At 43.1% G+C, this 21713-nt stretch overlaps 1 protein-coding gene across 1 annotated transcript; it reads right to left on the reverse strand.

The window, feature by feature from the left end:
* Positions 1-397: 397 nt before the first annotated feature.
* Positions 398-12261, reverse strand: cbs.L (cystathionine-beta-synthase L homeolog; the record flags this gene model as incomplete). Its single annotated transcript, NM_001087147.1, is given in 16 exon segments — positions 398-749; positions 977-1061; positions 1694-1802; positions 2351-2485; positions 2569-2646; positions 3079-3184; positions 3337-3421; positions 3716-3841; positions 6101-6192; positions 6354-6423; positions 6812-6946; positions 7814-7893; positions 8911-9045; positions 10437-10543; positions 10665-10867; positions 12213-12261. Coding segments are annotated over 15 exon segments (1698 nt in total). The 3' UTR covers positions 398-591.
* Positions 12262-21713: the final 9452 nt, after the last annotated feature.

Consider the following 21713-nt stretch of genomic DNA (forward strand, 5'->3'; position numbering starts at 1 on the left):
AGGATCTGTATATCAGGTGACTGTATACACTCCATATAGCCCTGGATAATATAAAAGTCTTGCTAGCTTGGAATCTTGTGCTAATTATGGCTCCAAATCTCGCCTCCTTTGGTGTGAAAACTCTTATGCTGCAGTGAAATTCTTTGTTTATAATAACAGAATCAGGAGATGAACTTTAATGATGCAACATTTTCCCACAAGTTTTACAAGACAGCAAATGATGGGCAGAAGACGCAGCACAACTTATATTATATATATACAGACATTGCCACAGAGGCAGGGGAACATAGTGTAGCTTCCAAATACCCCCAGAGTGCTGCTACAATCCCCCTGGGGCAGACAAGCTTGTCACACAGAATGAACATAGAACATTAGAAGCAGAGCAAGAGACTCAGTGTTTTATGCACAATGACCTTTAATTTATGAAGTGCAGTTAAGCAGCAGAATCAATCTGCGCAATCATGTAACAGCCAATTAAAAGTGACCTACGGTCTGACAGGTAACAGCGAATGGAAGGAGACAAAACGATTGACAGTACAGGAGGAAAGGTTTGATTGTACATAACACACTAGTGGGACATTTTCCTCCACTTTATGATGCGCTGAAGTGCCGGACTCGTTCCACCAGATCCTTCTCCCCAGATTCACTGACTCGTCGCTCCCGCTCTCTCGTAATGAAATTGAGCAGATCAATGGCGGTCACCACCCCAAAAACCATCTGCTTCTTACTGGAGGAGCCGTCGCTGTGATCTGCTAAGAGACAGCAAGTTTGTTACTGGCCAGGAAAGAAGGAGCAACAGATGGAGCAGATAAATAAAGGGGAAAGAGAGGACACTGGGCACATACTGGGGTGAGGAGAAATGCAGGAGAAATGGTGGGGCAGGAAGAGTAAAAAAGGGCAGAATGTAGGAATTGGGAGGCAGAGGAGTAGCAGGCATTAGATAGGGATTAATGAATTTCTACAGACTCAAACTTACACTGAATTTGTTCGTGAAGAACCAAAGCAAAGTGATCCGTCTCCAGAATGCGGGAAAGCTTTCCGAGGCTGTCGGCCAGATTCACCTGCAATCAATGAGACATCAGTAACCTGCAACTACATCATCTCTACCCACGTGTGTGGCGCACAATTTCACTGGCAATATTACTAAATACTCTTTACTAAATGCCTCCACAGCCTGAACCTAAAAAGAATTCCATGGACATGCTAAGCCAATAGAAACGGAATAACCGGGAGGATTCAGACCAAGAAAGAATTTCAAGGACAGGCCAAAGGTGGCCATAGACTCAAAGATCCACTCGTTTGGCAACATCGCCAACATCTTTCCCCGATATGCCATAAACGATCCGATTAAGATGTGCCATGGGCTCCGGCGGGATCGGTCGGATCAAAATCAAACCTGACCGATCGACCAAACGACCGATCTCTGCCGGACGAAAGATGTTGGCACACGCCACACACGATCCGAAAATCGTACGATTCCTCGATTCGTACTATAGGTTCTGTGTGTCTATGGCCACATTAAGACTATGGAAACAGAATAACTTGGGAGGATTAAATCTAAATAATATTTCCATGGTTAGGCTAATCCCAAGGAAACAGCTCCACTAAATAGGCTAAACTTAAGGAAACAAGTTCTTTAAGGCTTCCCTCGTAATAATGACTAGAAATTCCCTATTACCCCAAATCAACAAACCTGGGTGAACTGCTTGTAGATAACTTTAGTGACCAGATCTGACGGCTTCACTTTTCCCGCAAGGACAGATGAGAGCATATTCCCCAGTGTCACCATCCCCAGCACCAGCCTGTATATTAAAGACATACTAAAGTTAACACAACTGAGCTCTGAAAGTTTAAGGGTTAGTCCCCCCTAAGCCCAAAATCTAATTCCAAGATTCCTAATGTTCCACCCACCAGCCCTGGTTGTAAGAGGACACATTCAATGGTCAGTCTTGTATAAGAACTATAAGTTGTTCAGGGGACATTCTGAAGACTTGGTGGTGGAGACAAAGAATGGATGGGATTACTGTAGGCTGCATTAAGGGGAAAGTGGGTGTGGAAGTAAGGAGATGTGACATTGGCAGAGATACAAGGTGCAGGGTAATCATGGGGTTTGCATACTGATTTATAGCAACACACTGGACAACTGGAGGATGAAGGACCTGAAATAAGTGGGTTGGTATATTTGTTACGGCCTTAGGACAGTAATTTTGGCCTCCAAACCTGTAAGGTGTGTAGGGCAGGCTCAGCCCAAGTACAGAGCCAAGTGCCACTAGTAGAGTATGGGGTACATGGATGTCACAGCAAACACAAGCAACAGTAAATGAGTTTGGTGGGTGGAAAGGTCACTTACCCTGTCTCAGACACAATGGGCACCTGATCGAAGCCTTTGTCTCGCAGCAGTTGGATGGTTTGGCCACAGCTCACTGTCGGGAGAACGGTGAGGGGAGCAGAGAGAGACAGAGACGATACCTTCAAGTTCCACCACCTGGTGCAGAAAACAACATGAAAAGGAGTGAAATGGGGCACGTGCCCAGGATTGGACTTGGACAGAAGAGACACAGCTCTTACCAAGGCTTTCTTTCCTCCAGTTCTTCCACCTTCAGGAACTGCTTCTGTGTCATCCATTTGTCACTGAGGAACTTGGACCTGAGAGAGACAGAGAGATGAATCGGAGTGATCCTCACAGGGAGGTACAGTGGCAGAGCAGTCTGGGCAGCCATCAAGGCCTGGCATGATGATTCCCTTGGGCACAGAGTGGTACCAACCAGGCTAAGGTAAAAAGTCTTAGACCCCGGGAGCAAGTGAATGGGGAAGACAAGATTGCCTGTCCACTCTGGGAGTCTCTTCAGGAAGATTTTAGCCCGTGCACAATTATGAATTATTTAAATGAATTTGAAATGCAGCTCTACAATTTGCCATTTAAACTGCCATGTGATTGTTAGATTAAGGGACGCTAGCAACAGGGCACAGGTTGGAATGACTGGAGGGGGAATAGGAGGAGCTGCACAATAAATTCCTATAAATCAAATGCAAACTGCCCTAGGACATTCACATGATGCCCCCTGGTATGTAACTCACATGTAATTGCGTACAGAGTCTGGCAGGATCACCACGCAGCGTTGCCCCTCACCCAATTCCTTTGCTGCCTTCATTGCCGCTGACATTGCACTGCCTGAACTGCCTCCTGCAATGGCAAAAAGCAAACATGTAGCCCACACTATAAGCCTGAACTGCCTCCTGGGGAGGTAATAGCAAGCACGGCACAAATGTACAGATAAAGGGGCTACTAAACATAAAATATACCCCTTATATTCCCACCCTCCATGGAATGCTCACCGCATAACAGCCCCTCCTCTCGGATTAATGCCCGAGCCATAAAGAAAGATTCCTCATCATTAGACTTGTACCATTCATCCACCACCTGGTTATGAGAAGAGAAAGGAGTCAAAATTGCACAAGTTCTTCCCTTGTACCAGCCCCATAATAACATACAAGTTGCTCCACCCCCAGTATTCCTTGACCCCACCCCTACAGAATTCCTCACATTTCATTCCACTCCTGTGAAATTCCTTACACTGCACCTCAACTGTATGGGATTCCCTTGCTCCTCCTTCCCAACTCCTAGTGTTTCCTTGCCCCACCCCTGAGGAATTCCACCCACTGCCCCTTTTAACCCCCATCCCAGCATTATTCCTCCCTCTCTGTGGCATTTTACCGTCCGATCCAGCACAGTAGGAATGAAGTCGTATCCGATCCCCTCCACCTCATACCCAGTCTTATCCGTCTGGTTCAGTTCCTCGGGTTCTGCTAAGATAGAACCGTCAGGATCCACTCCAACAATCTGGGGGACAGAGAGATCAGATATGTTATTGTATACATTAGAGAAATCCACAGGGAACGTTTTCTCAGCCAAGAGACTGATGTCCATGGGCCACAATCACACAACATAAACCACCTTTATATTGTCTTATATTATCTATTATATCTTATATTATCTATTATATCTTGTATTATCCTATATTGTATCTTATATTATCTATTATATCTTATATTATCTATTATAGAAAAATTTATATCAAAAAATGATATAAGTCCCAAAGCTTTCTTCAAGTAAAAAATATTAATTTATTGAAGTACATTTTAAAAGAATTATAGCTGGTACATACTACCCCCCATATCCCACCTTACGCGTTTCGCACCCTCCGGCGCTTAGTCATAGGTGTGAGACACACCTATGACTAAGCGCCGGAGGGTGCGAAACGCGTAAGGTGGGATATGGGGGGTAGTATGCACCAGCTATAATTCTTTTAAAATGTACTTCAATAAATTAATATTTTTTACTTGAAGAAAGCTTTGGGACTTATATCATTTTTTGATATAAATTTTTCTATAGTTGATGGCCCTTTTGAACTGGGGCGAGTCCCGTGGGCTTGGTTTGATAATAATATGGACTCCCGACTTTGTATAGAATTATTTTATCTATTACCTGTATATCTTGTATTATCTAATATATCTTGTATTATCTATTATATCTTGTATTATCTATTATATCTTGTATTATCTATTATATCTTGTATTATCTATTATATCTTGTATTATCCTATATTATATTATCTATTATATGTTGTATTATATTATCTATTACATCTTGTATTATCCTATATTATATCTTATATTATCTATTACATCTTATATTATCTATTATATATTGTATTATCTATTATATCTTGTACTATCCTATATCATATCTTATTTTATCTTTTATATCTTATATTATCTATTATATCTTATATTATCTATTATATATTGTATTATCTATTATATCTTGTACTACCCTATATCATATCTTATTTTATCTATTATATCTTATATTATCTATTATATCTTATATTTAGGGATGCACCGAATCAGCAGGATTCGGATTCTGCCGAATCCTTATGCCTGGCCGAACCTTTGCATTTGTAAATTAGGGGCAGTAGGGAAATCACATGACTTTGTCACAAAAGAAGAATTTTTTCCACTTTTCCCTTTCCTGCCCCTACTTTGCATATGCAAATTAGGATTCGGTTCGGTATTCGGCCGAATTATATTATCTATTATATATATATTATCTATTATATCTTGTATTATCCTATATTATATATTATCTATTATATCTTGTATTATCCTATATTATAACTTATATTATCTATTACAGTATATCTTGTATTATCTATTATGTCTTATAGTATCTATTATGTCTTATAGTATCTATTATATCTTATATTATCTATTATATCTTATATTATCTATTATATCTTGTATTATCCTATATTATATATTATCTATATTATCTTGTATTATCCTATATTATATTATCTATTATATCTTGTATTATCCTATATTATATATTATCTATTATATCTTGTATTATCCTATATTATATATTATCTATTATATCTTGTATTATCCTATATTATATATTATCTATTATATATATATCTATTATATATTGTATTATCCTATATGATATCTTATATTATCTATTATATATTGTATTATCCTATATAATATCTTATATTATCTATTATATCTTATATTATCTATTATATCTTGTAGTATCTTATATTATATCTTATATTATCTTGTATTATGCTATATTATATCTTATATTATCTATTATATTTTGTATTATCCTATATTATATGTAATATTATCTATTATATATTGAATTATCTTATATTATATCTTATAGTATCTATTATATCTTGTATTATCTATTATATCTTATATTATCTATTATATCTTGTATTATCCTAGATTATATCTTATATTATCTATTACATCTTGTATTATCCTATTTATTACATCTTGTATTATCCTATATTATATCATATTATCTATATCATCTTTCTGTTACATTATAGGGCTCAATATTATCCAGAGCCACAAGTCCTGCACATATTCATGGTTTCAGAAATCTGTTCATTAAAGTCTATTCAGGCACCAATTAGTTCCCCCCAGTACTGTCTTATGTCTGTCTCGTACCTGCCCATTCTAACTAGAGATTCGGTTTGTTCCCTCCCCAATATAACTGTATTTTAAAGTTTAAACCACTTACCTTACAATTTGGACACTTCTCTTTCAGCTTGCGAGCGAGACCAGTAATTGTTCCTCCAGTTCCAGCTCCTGCCACTAACATGTCCAACTGTCCTGAGGAAACACAAAGAGAAGAGACATCTCATCTCTCTGCTCACAGGAAGGGACAGAGGCTTTTCATTTAGTCATGATGTGGTGGCTCCATACACTATAGCGCACAGTAACAGCCCCCAGGCCCCCCACTACAGCACACAGACTACCCCCCAAATACAGACCTTGGCACTGCTGGAGGATTTCCTCGGCTGTACTGTCATAATGAGCGAGGGGGTTACTGGCATTCCGATACTAAACAAAAAAGAGAGGGACATATGATGACAATCAGCAGTTCTCTAGCCCCCCCGAAATCTTAACCCCCCCGCCAGCTTAATAATGAAATTTATATGAATCGTAGTTAAACAAGTAATTTGAAGGGCCGGAAAACATGACATGAGCAAAATAGTAGAAGTAACGCCTGTTTAAATGAAATCCATACTTTCTTGTTTATGAAGTAGGATTTCATAATTGTTTTGCTGTAATTAATAATAATAATGTCAATGTGATCTGTATAAACAACCCCCTCTGGCAATACCCCTAATACACTTTGTTTGACAATACTAGGCCTAGTGCCCATCAGCCCCAGGCTTGATATGAAGATGGAAATGCCAGAATCAGAAGACTGGTGCCACCCCCTCACCTGATCCAGAATGTGGGAATTTGGGATCTCATTCTTCAGCCGCCATGCGACGCCCACATGGGACTCTGGGGAATCAAAGCGGGCGCTTGTGGGAGTCCGAACAATCTCAGCCCCAAGGGCACGTAGTACGTCCACCTGTGGAAATGAACACTGTGGCATTCTGGGATATCTGATAAAGGGTCCCTGTAGCTCATGAGTGTCCCTCTTTTGCTCCTTCAAGGGGGTCTCACCTTTCCCCCCTGCTGCCCACTCACTGCTGTTTTACTTGTCCATTAAATATCCCACTCTGAACCTCTGCTCCATATGAACAGCACACAGTGACTCCATTAAATACTTGTATGAACCCTGAGGCCTGCGCCAACCCCGCCCACGAGGAGCTTAATCACCATCATCATGTTACTGGCAGCAAACAACTCCTTGTGCTTAAGCACACAATCAAGCTTATATTCCCACACAGAAGCGCACACTCATACTCATGCATAAGTGCACACTCACTTATATTCCAAAAACATAAGTGCACACTCCTTCTCATACATAAGCGCACACAATCTTATATTCCCACAAATAAGCACACACTCACTCATGCATAAGTGCACACTCACTTATATTCTAAAAACATAAGTGCACACTCACTTATGCATAAGCGCACACTAGCTTATATTCAAAAAACAAGCACTCCTACTCATGCATAAGAGCACACTCACTCAATTATATATTCCCACAGATAAGCACACACTCATACTCATACATAAATGCAGTCATGCTCATACTCAATGGTACAGATACTGTTACACTCACACGTTCACATTTGCTTGTTCAAACCTCTAAACATCAGACATGTACACACTCACATGAGCAAGAACAAGATACACACACGTGTAGCTATAAAGCCTGAAGCCCCAGAACAGTCGGTAGAATAGAACGTTGCCATTGTACCCCCAGCTGGCACAGAGAAGCATCAATAGATGAGAATGATCTACGTGGCCTTTATGGGCTCCCCACCTTCTCCATACTCATCTTCTCCGGCATGACAATGATACAGCGATACCCCTTTACTGCCGCTGCCAGGGCCAACCCGATTCCTGTAATGGAGGAAACCAACGTTACTGTGGGGGGACACCTAAAGGCTGGCACATAAATGAATTTGGTGTAACATACAGATCCCGTCTGTGTAGGGTCAGAACAAAGGGGGTGGGGCAGATAGCATTGGGGGTGGAGCAGTGGTGACAGAGGCGGGCACAATGAAGTAGGTGGAGTTATGATGCCAGGGTGGGGTTATTGCATCACTTAAGACATAACTGGCTGGATCTCCATTCAGTTTTCTCAATGTTATAAAGCAGACCAGTCCAGTCCAGTTCAGAACCACACAGGTGGCAACTCTATCTCTTGTCTATATTCTGCCTGGTGAGTTAAGCCCAATCCTGTAATTACTGGTATGGGATCTATTATACAGAAATCAGTTATCCAGAAAGCACTGAAATCCAGCAATGACAATTTAGAAAAACAGTTTCATATTTTTATATAATCGATTTGCACTTTTTTTTGTTGTTTCTGTAATTAGAAATGACCTCACTTGATGATTTATTGACCAGATTTGTGTTCAGTTTTCATAAGGCTCAAAACCAAACAGAAACTTCAGACCCAAACAGGTCTAGAAAAATTGAACTGTTCAGGTCAAAACCGAACAGATGTCAAGCCTACGTCTGTGCCATCCCTCCCATAATAACACAGACCAACCTCCTCTATCCGTATGACTCCTCCCATATCCTCTCTATCTGTGGGGTCCCTCCCATCAGAGCTCAGGCCACTCAATGTGCAGAAATGCTGCTGCCACTCTGGAGAACTCAGAACCACAATATAAATGAACGGGTCCAGTTAGAGGGGAGCAAAACCCAGGTTCTTATACACAGGCAACAGGACCATATGGAGCTACTGGGAAGTCAGGAAGCCAGTGCTGTTGTGCTGGTGATGGTCTGATGAAGGTTGGCCGTTCCAACAAGACAATGAGCTAATATATCTGAGCCCCCGTCCCCAGATTTTCATTTCCCACCTGCCTCTTCCTGGGAATCCAGCGTTCCCGTCTCTCCCACCCAGTTTACCTGTATTCCCAGACGTTGGCTCAATGATTGTGTCTCCGGGCTTGAGAATTCCATCTCTCTCGGCATCTTCCACCATCCGCAGACTGATCCGATCCTTTACACTGCCCCCCGCGTTGAAGAACTCACACTTGGCCACTAGGGAAGGAGAGGGTTTGTCTGAGACACGTGAGGATCAAATGCGAGGCCAATGTGAAAGACAATTGTTCCAAGATCTGAAAAGATGGCTTATCTCAGCTGCTAGATACCCCAAAAGGGCAATTAGTGCAATATTTGGGGGTGAACATTTCTCTGCTGTGATGTCCATTATTGCAACTATGTCTATTCCAGGAATGGTCTGCAACCTTGTTATAATCTGTGGGGCCCCAATGCTGCTCCTGCCACGGGGCCACCAATGAACCTCACCCAGTAACTGTATGGGACATCAGACTTCTAGAGACCCCACACCTTGTGACCCCAAATAGCAGCTCTTTTACTTTATAATAGTGGCTCATGCCAAGTATGTGGAGCAATGTGGTGACTACATCATAACCGTAATAGTTAGACAAGATGGAGACACCAGAGTGAGATGGAGACACTAGGACAAGACAACAGGGTCAGATGGAGACGACAAGAAGCCCAATGAGGACACAATGGAAACAGCAGCACTTTGTATCTGTGTTTCATAATCATTACCCCCCAGTTGTTGGGCAACATCATAGGGCTCAGTATCAGGCAAACCCTGTTGTGGGAATTGTAGTCCAAGAGCAGCTGAAGAGCCACAGGCTGTATGTGACTCATGTAGAGCTGCAATGTGTGCTGTACCCCGGGCCCCACATTGGGGGGGCAGAATGGAGAGGGTCTGTATGTCCCAAGGGGGCGCGACACTGGCCAATGGAACCCGGGGCAGAAGGTGACAGTGGAAAACAGAAGCTCAGCCCTTGTCCTAAACACATAAAGCAAATATTTACCCACCCTATTTATATACACAGCACAGGGAGGCGAAAGGGTAAGTAAACACAGATATGACGCCATGTGATCCATTGTTATCATGTTCCACCCTGGAAAGAACATTCTCAGCCGCCTTACAAAGGGCCCAGCAAGAAATAGTCCTGTCAGAGGGGCCAAACTGTGCCAGAGGGGCTACACCGTTCCAGAGGGGCCACAGCGTGCCAGACTGCCTAGTCTTTAACCCTCCATAAAGGAAACTTGTATTTGGGAACCCTTTGTCATTGTATTTAACCCCTTAATGTAGAGCTTTTCACTTCCCTGAATCAGCAGCCCCCCCCCCCCCACACCTTGGGGCAATTAATCGGAGTATTAACTCTGAGGGGATTTACTGAAGAGATTGGTTTTACAGGGGCAGGGAACCTCAAATACCCCCTGATCCCATGAAAATGCCTTAAAGGGGATGTGGCCTTATATTTAATCTGTCAGTTCTTGGCCAGTACAGACAGAGGTTGGCGGGTGGGAAGGGGGAGCCAAGAAGAAGGAAACACGGGGGTGAGGTTAGGAGGGGGTTCAGGATGGGGGAAAGTGACAAAACTCACGCAGTTCACACTTCAGCCCAAATCTCTTCCCAATCTGATTGATCCGAACCAGTGGGGTGTCCCCAATCTTCTGCAGGATACTGGATAGAATCTGGGGCCGCTCACACCTGAGGCACAGCAGGTACGGAAACATTAAGCACCAGGTACCCACCCTCCCCCACATATCCACCCACCCTCCCCCAGCACACAAATGCCCAAACCAGACAGTTATTCTTGGGGGACACTCACAGTTGCACATGGTGATGGGGGGATTCAGTCGGTGCTTTTCCCAGTTCCCAGGTGCACTTGCTGGGCAAGTCTGGCCGAATCCACTTCCTGTCCACACTAAGCTCCGCCTCCACGCTGTCGTTGTTGCCGTTGGTCACATGGTTTTCTTTAAGGTGGGGGCAGGAGGCAGAATCCGTGGTGGGCGGCACAGCCGGCATAATGAGCTGCAGGAGCAAAAGGATTAATAGGGTGACTATGTGGCCGGCTAGTGATTAGGGGCCGATGGGAGGTGGGGCGTTTTTATTGGAAGGAGAAATCACACAAAATGGGGAGAGAGGGGGGTTATGGAGGGGAGAGAGGGGGATATGGAGGGGAGAGAGGGCGATATGGAGGGGGAGAGAGGGCGATATGGAGGGGGAGAGAGGGGGGTTATGGAGGGGAGAGAGGGGGATATGGAGGGAGAGAGGGGATATGGAGGGGAGAGAGGGGGTTATGGAGGAGAGAGGGGGGATTTGGAGGGAAGAGGGGGATATGGAGGGGAGAGAGGGGGATATGGAGGGGAGAGAGGGGGATATGGAGGGGAGAGAGGGGGGATATGGAGGGGAGAGAGGGGATAATGAGGGAGAGAGGGGATATGGAGGGAGAGAGGGGATATGGATGGGAGAGAGGGGGATATGGAGGGGAGAGAGGGGGATATGGAGGGGAGAGAGGGGGGTTATGGAGGGGAGAGAGGGGTTAAGGAGGGGAGAGAGGGGTTATGGAGGGGAGAGAAGGGGATATGGAGGGAGAGAGGGGATATGGAGGGGAGAGAGGGGGATATGGAGGGGAGAGAGGGGGGTTATGGAGGGGAGAGAGGGGTTATGGAGGGGAGAGAAGGGGTATGGAGGGGAGAGAGGGGGATATGGAGGGAGAGAGGGGGGGGTTATGGAGGGGAGAGAGGAGGGTTATGGAGGGGAGAGAGGGGGATATGGAGGGGAGAGAGGGGGATATGGAGGGGAGAGAGGGCGGATATAGGGGGTGCAGTGCTCAGCTCAGTAGGTGAATTTGTTGTAAAAGGAAGATCAGGAGACTGAGATGTATAATAATATGTTGTCATTATATAAATACATGTTAATAAGAAGAAGTGTAATTGCTGTTGGAGAATTAAAGGAACAGATACGTGAGTAGGAGCCGACCCAGTCCTGGGGCAGAACATAATGTTCAGTAGAGACAGTGAGATAATTATTATTATTATTATTATTTAATACAGGGGGGGGGAGAGGAGACAGTTGGTTCAGTCTGATCTCTGGGCCCAGTGTCTCCCCCCGGGAAAGTGCTGAGTGACGTCACGTGACCATTTGTCTAATCCCCCCCCCCAGCTGTCTGGTCTGTGAGTGATGAAATGTCTCCTGCACCGAAAGTCTCTGTGTGTCTGTATTGTATCTATATGTGTCTGTATATAAATATATGTATCTATATGTCTGTATATAAATGTGTGTCTATAGAAGTGTCTGTACAGAGGGGACAGCGGGATGTGGGACAGTGAGAGTCAGACACAAGTGGCCCCGGGGCCCCGCACTCATCTCTCACCTCTCGGTCACGTTCCCTTTTCTCCTAATGCTCAAACCTCTCCGGCTGCCTCTGACCCACGCTCCGACTCAGCTCCCTCTCATTGGCCGGACACACAGGGGCCGGTACATCTCACCTCCTATTGGCGCTCGCTCAGGCGGTGCCGCTATACGGCTCTGTTGATTGGCTACAGGCCAGGAGGTAGGTGCGACTATTAGCAAACCGGGAAAGCCAATTAGGTACAAGGGAGTGTCACTATCCCTCCAAGCACGTGACCAAGAGCGCAGCAACAGTTATGGAATTAAAGGGACCGCGTAACTTTCATTTTATTCCTCTGCGCTTTATCCTCGTTTATTTCTATAGCCTGACTGAGACCCCTCCCACCTCAAGCCCCGCCCCCGGCACAAAATATCCCCAGAAATAAACATCACAATCAACAAAACTGGAATTGTATCAAATATTGAATTCAATTAGTGCTGAATACAGAAGCCTCCCTTGTGCTCAAACAATAGAGAAACGTTGTGTCCCACTTCTCTTCCCAAATTAACTACATTTACACATTTGCAATTGGTCTTTATTTCTCATTTAGCGCCAGATTTATCAAGAGTCAAAGTCACTTTTCAAAGTTAAAAACATCAAATTTCAAGGTATTTTTTGTGTTCATTCGACTAGAGAAGAGTCCGACTTCGATTTCAATTTGAAGGAAACGTCAAAATGAGATTATCGAAATTTATCATGTACCGTCTCTTTAAGGGGCAGATTTACTAAACTCGAGTGAAGAATTCGAATGAAAAAAAATTCAAATTCAAGTATTTTTTTTGGGTACTTCGACCATCAAATGGGTCAAATTCGATCAAATGAAATGATTCAAACGATTCAAACTAAAAATCGTTCGACTATTAGACCATTCTATAATCTAAGTACTGTCTCTTTAAAAAATACTTCGACTACATAATTCACCACTTTAAACCTACCGAGGTTCAGTGTCAGCCTATGGGGACCTTCCCCAGCACTTCTCTAACGTTTTTTTGATCAAATAAAAATCCTTCGATTGATCGCTTAAAATCGTTAGAGTCGTTCAATTCGAACGATTTTTACTTCGATCATTTGATCAAAGCATTTGCGCTAAATCTTTCGAATTCAATATTTGAATGATTTAACTTCGAGGGTTGAATTCGAGGGTTTATTAACCCCTGAAATTTGACCCTTCATAAACGTGCCCTTAAAACTTCGACTTCGACCATTCGCCATCTAAAAGCTGCCGAATTGCTGTTTTAGCCTATAGGGAACCTCCTAGAACCTATTGGGAGTCAATTGGTTGACTTTGAAAAATCAAAGTTTTTTTGGGGGGGAAAAACGTCAAATCGAATTCAATCAAATGTGATATTCCTTCAATCGTACAATTAGAATTCGGCCGAATACGGACCTCTTCCACCCAAAAAAAACGTCAACTTCACTTCGGTTGGTATTTTTGAAATCTAGTTTAGTAAATTTTTTCAATTCGAAACTCAACCCTTGATAAATATGCCCCTTAGTGTCTTATTCAACTGTCCAATTTAGAATTTCAGCACTGATCTGGTTGCTAGGGTGTAAGTTACGCTAGCAACCAGCCATTGGTTTGAGTGAGAAGAAGGCAAAGTAGACAAATAAAAAATGAAATGAAGACCAGTTGAAAAGTTGCTGAGAATTGACCATCCTATAATATAATAAGAATTAAATGAAAGTTGTTCTACTCCTGAAGAGATGACAACAAACACGACACTGTGGAAATATTTGTTACACAACTTTTTGTCTCTTTGTCCCAAACCCAGAACATTTCTACACAGTTTTAAATTCCTTGTTTTTCATTTGTGTTTTATCTATAAAAGCTTCTCTTTAGCACAAATGAAATGTGAAGAGTCAGTGGCTCATGTGATGCTGCAGCAGTTTATTCACTAGTCACAGAGGGTGTTGTGCAACTGCCAAGCTCTGCTCATATGAACATTACACAGAAGAGGCAGATCAGTGTGTTACACTCAGAGCCGCACGCAATACAAGTTCTCATGCAGAGGTGGAGTCTGCAAATCATTGGTGACCAGGGGCCCCCCTTACAAGTTAAAAAAAATTGGGGCCCCAGAGAATATTTTTAAAAAAAACATTGGTGTCAGGGGCCTAAAGAGAATGAAAATAATACATTGGTGGCCTGGGGATTCAAAAAACACAAATTGCTGTTCAGGGGAATTGAACTCGCGGCTTCAGGACTTCAACTTCTCCTCCTTTCGTGGCTCCCGTTCTGTTCAGCAATTCCGCATTTTGGCTCTTCGGGACTTCGGAAATGGCTGCAACGTTTCAAGGGGTTTCAAGGGGTCTCAAGGGGGGCTGCTCTTTCCAAAGTGCCGCACTGCTGGGCCCCCCTTCAGGCCCACAACACAGGGAGGGTGGAAACAACACTAACAAATGGGACAACTGACAATTGATTAACAGTGCGCCCCTGGTTTTAGTGTGGCCCCATGTCTGTATCACTTAACTGTACAGACTGCAGTATAAAACATTCATCTTTATTAATATACAATGGCTGGGCAAATTAATTAGAGCAAAGGCCTACAGGCCCACTGGGTTTTTACCCGGGATCCCAGCAGGCCAGTCCGTCCCAACCGGTGCCTTAACACTTGTTACCTACTTCTCTGACTGTATATAACAACTGTATATATCACTCATGTATTATAAGGGATAATGTACCCCCTACTGTAAATGATAAGGATATTAGAAGTCACTGAGGGGTTGTTCTGTGACCATATAAAGGCACAAGGCTGCAGGCTGAGGTATACAGGGAACTCTGAGTATCACTCATGTATTATAAGGGATAATGTACCCCCTACTGTAAATGATAAGGATATTAGAAGTCACTGAGGGGTTGTTCTGTGACCATATAAAGGCACAAGGCTGCAGGCTGAGTTATACAGGGAACTCTGAGTATCACTCATGTAATATAAGGGATAATGTACCCCCTACTGTAAATGATAAGGATATTAGAAGTCACTGAGGGGTTGTTCTGTGACCATATAAAGGCACAAGGCTGCAGGCTGAGTTATACAGGGAACTCTGAGTATCACTCATGTATTATAAGGGATAATGTACCCCCTACTGTAAACGATAAGGATATTAGAAGTCACAGAGGGGTTGTTCTGTGACCATATAAAGACACAAGGCTGCAGGCTGAGTTATACAGGGAACTCTGAGTATCACTCATGTATTATAAGGGATAATGTACCCCCTACTACTGTAAATGATAAGGATATTAGAAGTCACTGAGGGGTTGTTCTGTGACCATATAAAGGCACAAGGCTGCAGGCTGAGTTATACAGGGAACTCTGAGTATCACTCATGTATTATAAGGGATAATGTACCCCCTACTGTAAATGATAAGGATATTAGAAGTCACTGAGGGGTTGTTCTGTGACCATATAAAGGCACAAGGCTGCAGGCTGAGTTATACAGGGAACTTTGAGTATCACTCATGTATTATAAGGGATAATGTACCCCCTACTGTAAATGATAAGGATATTAGAAGTCACTGAGGGGTTATATGACCATATAAAGACACAAGGCTGCAGGCTGAGTTATACAGGGAACTCTGAGTATCACTCATGTATTATAAGGGATAATGTACCCCCTACTGTAAATGATAAGGATATTAAAAGTCACTGAGGGGTTATTCTGTGACCATATAAAGGCACAAGGCTGCAGGCTGAGTTATACAGGGAACTCTGAGTATCACTCATGTATTATAAGGGATAATGTACCCCCTACTGTAAATGATAAGGAGATAGATATACTTTGGATTGTGCCACAAGTTGAGCCAATAAACATGGCAGACACTGTCAGATGAAGAAGAGGAAAGTCACAGGGTGAGAGAATATAAATATTGACTAATAGTCCCAGACAATAATGAAGTGTTGCACCTCTGTGTGTTCTCTCCTGTAGGATCAGGTGTGACGCAGTTTATTACCCAAGATAAAAAGAAGACAATGTTTCATCAGTCAGTCATAGTCTCTGCTCTGTGTTACATTGTGTTACATTGTGTTACATTGTGTTACATTGTGTTACACTGTGTTACATTGTGTTACACTGTGTTACATTGTGTTACATTGTGTCACATTGTGTTACATTGGGACATCACAGAGGGAACGCCGAGTACAAGAACATTAACCCTACAAGTGTCTCACAGTTTTTCTAGTCACTTGGGTTAATTGTTTTCCTTGTTGATATAATTTGGGGTAAAACCGTTTTTGTAATCGTTTTTGTAATCAAACAGCAGTTGAATAATATTATTATTATTCTGGACAATGTCAGAAATCCTGATGGAACAAGGGACGGGTTTTATTTACAATGGACTGGGATAGTAGGAAAGGACTAGTTAAAGGAGACATATAGGATAAAAGAAAAAAACCCTAATTTTGTAGGCAATTATAAGTAATATTTGGTGTTGCTTTTACATTCTGCTAAACATTAATATTATCTTTAAAATTAGCCCCTTTATTGGAGCTCCCTATAGATGTTCTCTGGCCCCTGTTTCAAATGAGGGGTGGGCGTGTCCCTGCCAGAAGCATTGTAGGAGGAGACAGCCAATCACAGCCCTGCAGTCACACAAGCACAGACAGGCTTCAGTTCCCTATCAGGTCCTGCTAGCTGCTGATTGGTTCCTGTCCTACAGTGCAGAGAGCTGAGAGCACAGCCTGGGAATTCAGGGAGCAGCAAGTGGAAGAGAAGAGAGGGATTATTAGGGGTTTTTGCAGAAATATTCAATAAATCAGCCTAAAAAAACACTACTTTTTTATACTTTACTTTTTTATACTCATTTTTTCTAAATGAGTATAATGTACTCATGTAACTCAAGCTACGTTGTGTTTGCTAAAGTGCCCGTGTGCTATGGGCTCCGTGGGTCAGACAAAAGGAGAGGTGAAAAGAAGAAGAGTCCAAGAGCTCAGAGGAAACATAAGAAACTTTAAAGAAAACTCACAGACAGACACACAGGATTCAAACACTTTAATCAGATCAAACACAATCCAATACAAGTGAGATGTGTGTGTTGTTAGAAATGAGAGAAGAGCTGGAGATGGACATAAGAAGTTATTAGAGAATGAAGGGAAATGGATTAAACACTTAATACACTGGTCCCACAGGAGATTCATGGATTGTGGAGCCTTAAACCTTTTCTATAATAGATTTAATGAGGCAGAACAATTTTGTTTTCTTCTTTACTTGTAGGAACTGAATATAGAACTGACCAGTGACACAACTGAATAAAGTGAAAAATAAATACACTGCTGTCAGGGGCGATCCTGGCCCCTCTCCGCCACCTGAGGCAGTTGCTGCTGCCCCCCCTCCCCCAGAAATTGGCTCTTAAAGTACCAGGAGCAGCATTTTTGCCTGAGGCGACAGCCACAACTTGCCTCATTGGCGAAGCACCCCTGACTGCTGTTAACAAGTAGTAAATGGAATTTCCTTAATAATAGTTCATCATAAAAATAACCAGTGACGTGACATACAGTAGCTGAATAAAGGTTAAAGTAATAGCTAATAAGTAGAAATCTGTATAACTTTTTCAAATAACAAATAGACAATATTCTTCTTAGTGTTTAATTGGATCATTTTGTGTATCACGACACTGATAAGGAAATGACACAACATTACTGGGTCACTAATGACACAATATATTTTTATGCAGTTTAAAGGCTTTTTCTAGAGAAACGACTGGAACTTAACAAATGGACTTTTTTCTGGCAAACGCATGAACTTTAGAAAATAGTTGGATTCTTCACTGGGCTGTAAAGTCATGGACCCACCTGAGGACACAAATAAGCCAATTGGGGGGGGGGGGAGGAATGGGGTTGTTTAATAGGTTTCATGTTCTGTCTGGGGGGTTACACTTGAGAAAGGGCCTGAAACATATTGTGTTTGTTATGTTGTCTGAATAAATAGATTCACAGCACAATTGCTCTCCCCTAATTACTACTATAAGGTTCTTTATAGGGATTGCTGTAATTCTGATGAGGATTGAAACACTGACACACTGATCACTCAGTAAGTACAACCCTCACATGTTCTATAATACACTGGTACATTCTTGTTTTTTACACAATATGTCTCCTTCATGTGTATATATGTGTATTTCTGTATATATGTGTGTGGGTCAATGTGTTGGTGGAACCAATTAACTCTCTTGTTCGCCCCGGTGCCTCCCTAATACACATCACGACACAATGTAACACAAAGCAAAGTGTGTGACTGATTAAAGGCCCAGCGAGGCCGGAACGTTCCCTTATTTTAGTCTAATTCTTGTGTGAGCCAATAAACTGTCCATAATGAAGAGCTGATTCACCTTCAGGGCAGGACTAGATGAAGCAATTGGACCCAACACATCACAATGCGACTAAACACTTACAACATGTCGGATGTTTTACAGAAAACAGAAGTGAAGGAAAATCACAGGAAACAACTACATTGATCCGACTGTTGGATAAAAACATCAGACACATCACATGAGTTTAGTCGCATTTCGACGTGAGGGTCCAAGCGCTTCATCTAGTCCTGCCCTTAGTCTGTTGCACTTCCCTGGACTCTGCAGGTGAATCTCAGCTGCTCCAGACTTAATGGGACAGGTAAAGGGTAAGTGGGTCCAACTGAATTTATTGTGTAATGGGGAAGTGGAAATCAACATTGGCACCAATGGGATTTTTATTTACAAGGCGGCATATAAATGGGGTGATATAAATGGGGTGTAATACCTGATCATTACCACTGGGTGTCACTGCACCCACATTTCCAGGTTTACATGCCATACAGTCAAACAATCAGTTTTCTAGGGGGGCAGAAGGGCAGATTTACTGCTGTACTGACCCACCTGAGCAGAACCAGCATTGTCACCCCCAAAGTGGCCACATTCAGCTCTTACATTGGTCTTATCATGAGAGGACTTGTTTTTTGGACAAACAGAAGCCCCACCACGGAGGGAAAGAGGCGACTTCTGATTAGCCAGCCTCGTCATATGAGAAGATGTTACAAAATCTGCCTGGAGGAGGGAACCCTACAGAGGAGGCCAGTGAACTATAACTCCTCCCTCTGCTCACCATTGGTTGAAATTAAAGAACCCTTTGCAGGTGGGGCTTAGCGGATTCAGATCATGTGCCGCTCATTTGCATATTGGGCAAAAACACGTTGGGAAAATGGCCAGATGGTTTGTCACTGTTTTGGTGGGGGTCTCATAACATCAGCTCATACTGGGGTTCCTTCACCTTTCTTTTTGGGGGCACAGCTGAGGGGCAGAATTGCTTTAACATTAATAAAAGCCCCCATTTTAATTACTGTACCTTATGCCCATGTCACACAGACAGGCTCTGAATGGGCAGTGCCAGGAATGATTCCTCTTTGTCAGAGGGGAGCAGAAACTTATGGAAGTTTTATGGGATAACAGGTCCTTCTCCATTGAGGATTTGCCCCATGAAAGGTATATGTGGGTGCATGTAATTAAACCCCAGGTGCAGGACTTTACATTTATCAACATTGAATCTCATTTGCCCTGCTCTAAGCACCTGTGGATGTTTTCCATCCAGCCCTTTATGAATCATATCCTGAGTCAGCCACTGACTAGATTGAGCTGAGCCATTAGTGCAGCTATAAAGTGAGCCTGGGAACTCACACTCCTCTATTGTATACACTGAAGAAAAGAACTGATTTATCACATTTGCCTTTTCTGTATTCTTTATAATCTGCATCTTTTTACTATTAATATACATCAACTTTTTGGGGTTAGTCTTAGCCTGTGCCACAATCAGTTCCTCATTTCCTATATTTGCCTTCCGGATTGCTGATTTACAACATTTATTACAGTGTTTATATTCATTAAATGCAGCTTTTGTCCCTACAGATTTGTAGTTATTAAATGCCTTTCTCTTCTTCCCCATTAACTTCTTTACTTCTGTATTAAGCCACACAGGATGATTCTTAGAGATTCTACGTTTAGTCCTTAAGGGAATAAATTGAGAACAGTAACGATTTAATCTAATTTTAAATGACAACCATTTCTGTTCTGTGTTTTTAGCTGAAAACTTAATGCCCCAATCAATACTCTGTAGGGCAGCCCTCAAGGCACTAAAATGAGCTTTTCTGAAATTCCTGTTTTTTGTTGCCCCAGTATATATTAGTTTTTTGCACCAGACATTAAATGATATAACATTATGGTCACTATTACCCAGGGGTACTGGCACATATGGGTGGTTAGAGATCACTAGATTCAGTACAGAATGATTTCACTGCCAACTCCAGCCTAAGGGCAACAGGGTAACACAGCTGGTTCTGACTACATAATCCCAAAGCCAACTCTCGCTCCCAGAATCCTTTGTGGTACAGGAAACAGAAGAGTCATATGGAGGGTAAAAAAATATAATGGTCTTTTATTGTTTATTGCTCAGGGGGGAAAACAGACCCAAACGGAGGGGGGGGGGGTAGTGCAAGTAAATCCACTGCAGCCAGGCCCAATGGGTCTCTTATAGCACCACTGGCACCACTGGCACAGCCCTTATATAGCAGCATTGGCACCAAACCTGTACCATTTATATTCTATTGGAATCACAGTACATCTTTATGTAGTGGCACTGGGTCATGTGCCCTTTATACTGGTATTGGCGCCAATATACCCGCCCAGCACCATTGGCACCAAGTCACGTAGCCTTTATCGTTGCACCACTATTGAGTCACTTTCTATTGGCACCAAGGAACCGAAATATGAGCCAATCAGAGTGGCACAAAGCACACAAAGGGGTGTTGTCTTCACAGCTGGCCGGGCCTGGCACTCACTGTTTTCATGAATTGGGGGTGATGCTGGGAAAGGGCAGTAGTTAGAGGGGCACATTCCCATGGGGGGCAACAGTATAAGGAAAGTTCAGCTCTTAATAAAAACCATTTAACAGATAAAGGAAACATTCAAAAATATTTCTGCCAGCGGTTATAGATTGTGCAGCCCAGTGGGGCACCCCCTGCTGGGGGTAACAGTTCTGTACTATGGGGTACCCCACCCACCGTACTATGGGGTACCCCACCCACCTTGTCCAGCTGCTCAGCTACTCACCCCTACACTGGGCACATACTGCAACAATGGGCGGCATGGCTGTAGTATTGTGTGTGTAGGGCTGAAAGGATGGGGCTCCCCGAGACTGGAGTGTTGTATAGAGGGGCTCCCCCCAGACTGGAGTGCTGTAGAGGTGGGGCTCCCTCAGACTGGAGTGCTGTAAAGAGGGGCTCCCCCAGACTGGAGTGCTGTAGTGATGGGGCTCCCCCAGACTGGAGTGCTGTAAAGAGGGGCTCCCCCAGACTGGAGTGCTGTAAAGAGGGGCTCCCCCAGACTGGAGTGCTGTAAAGAGGGGCTCCCCAGACTGGAGTGCTGTAGAGATGGGGCTCCCCAGACTGGAGTGCTGTAGAGATGGGGCTCCCCCAGACTGGAGTGCTGTAGAGATGGGGCTCCCCCAGACTGGAGTGCTGTAGAGA

This window comes from Xenopus laevis, chromosome 2L (genome assembly GCF_017654675.1).
Source record: "Xenopus laevis strain J_2021 chromosome 2L, Xenopus_laevis_v10.1, whole genome shotgun sequence".
NCBI lineage: Eukaryota > Metazoa > Chordata > Amphibia > Anura > Pipidae > Xenopus > Xenopus laevis.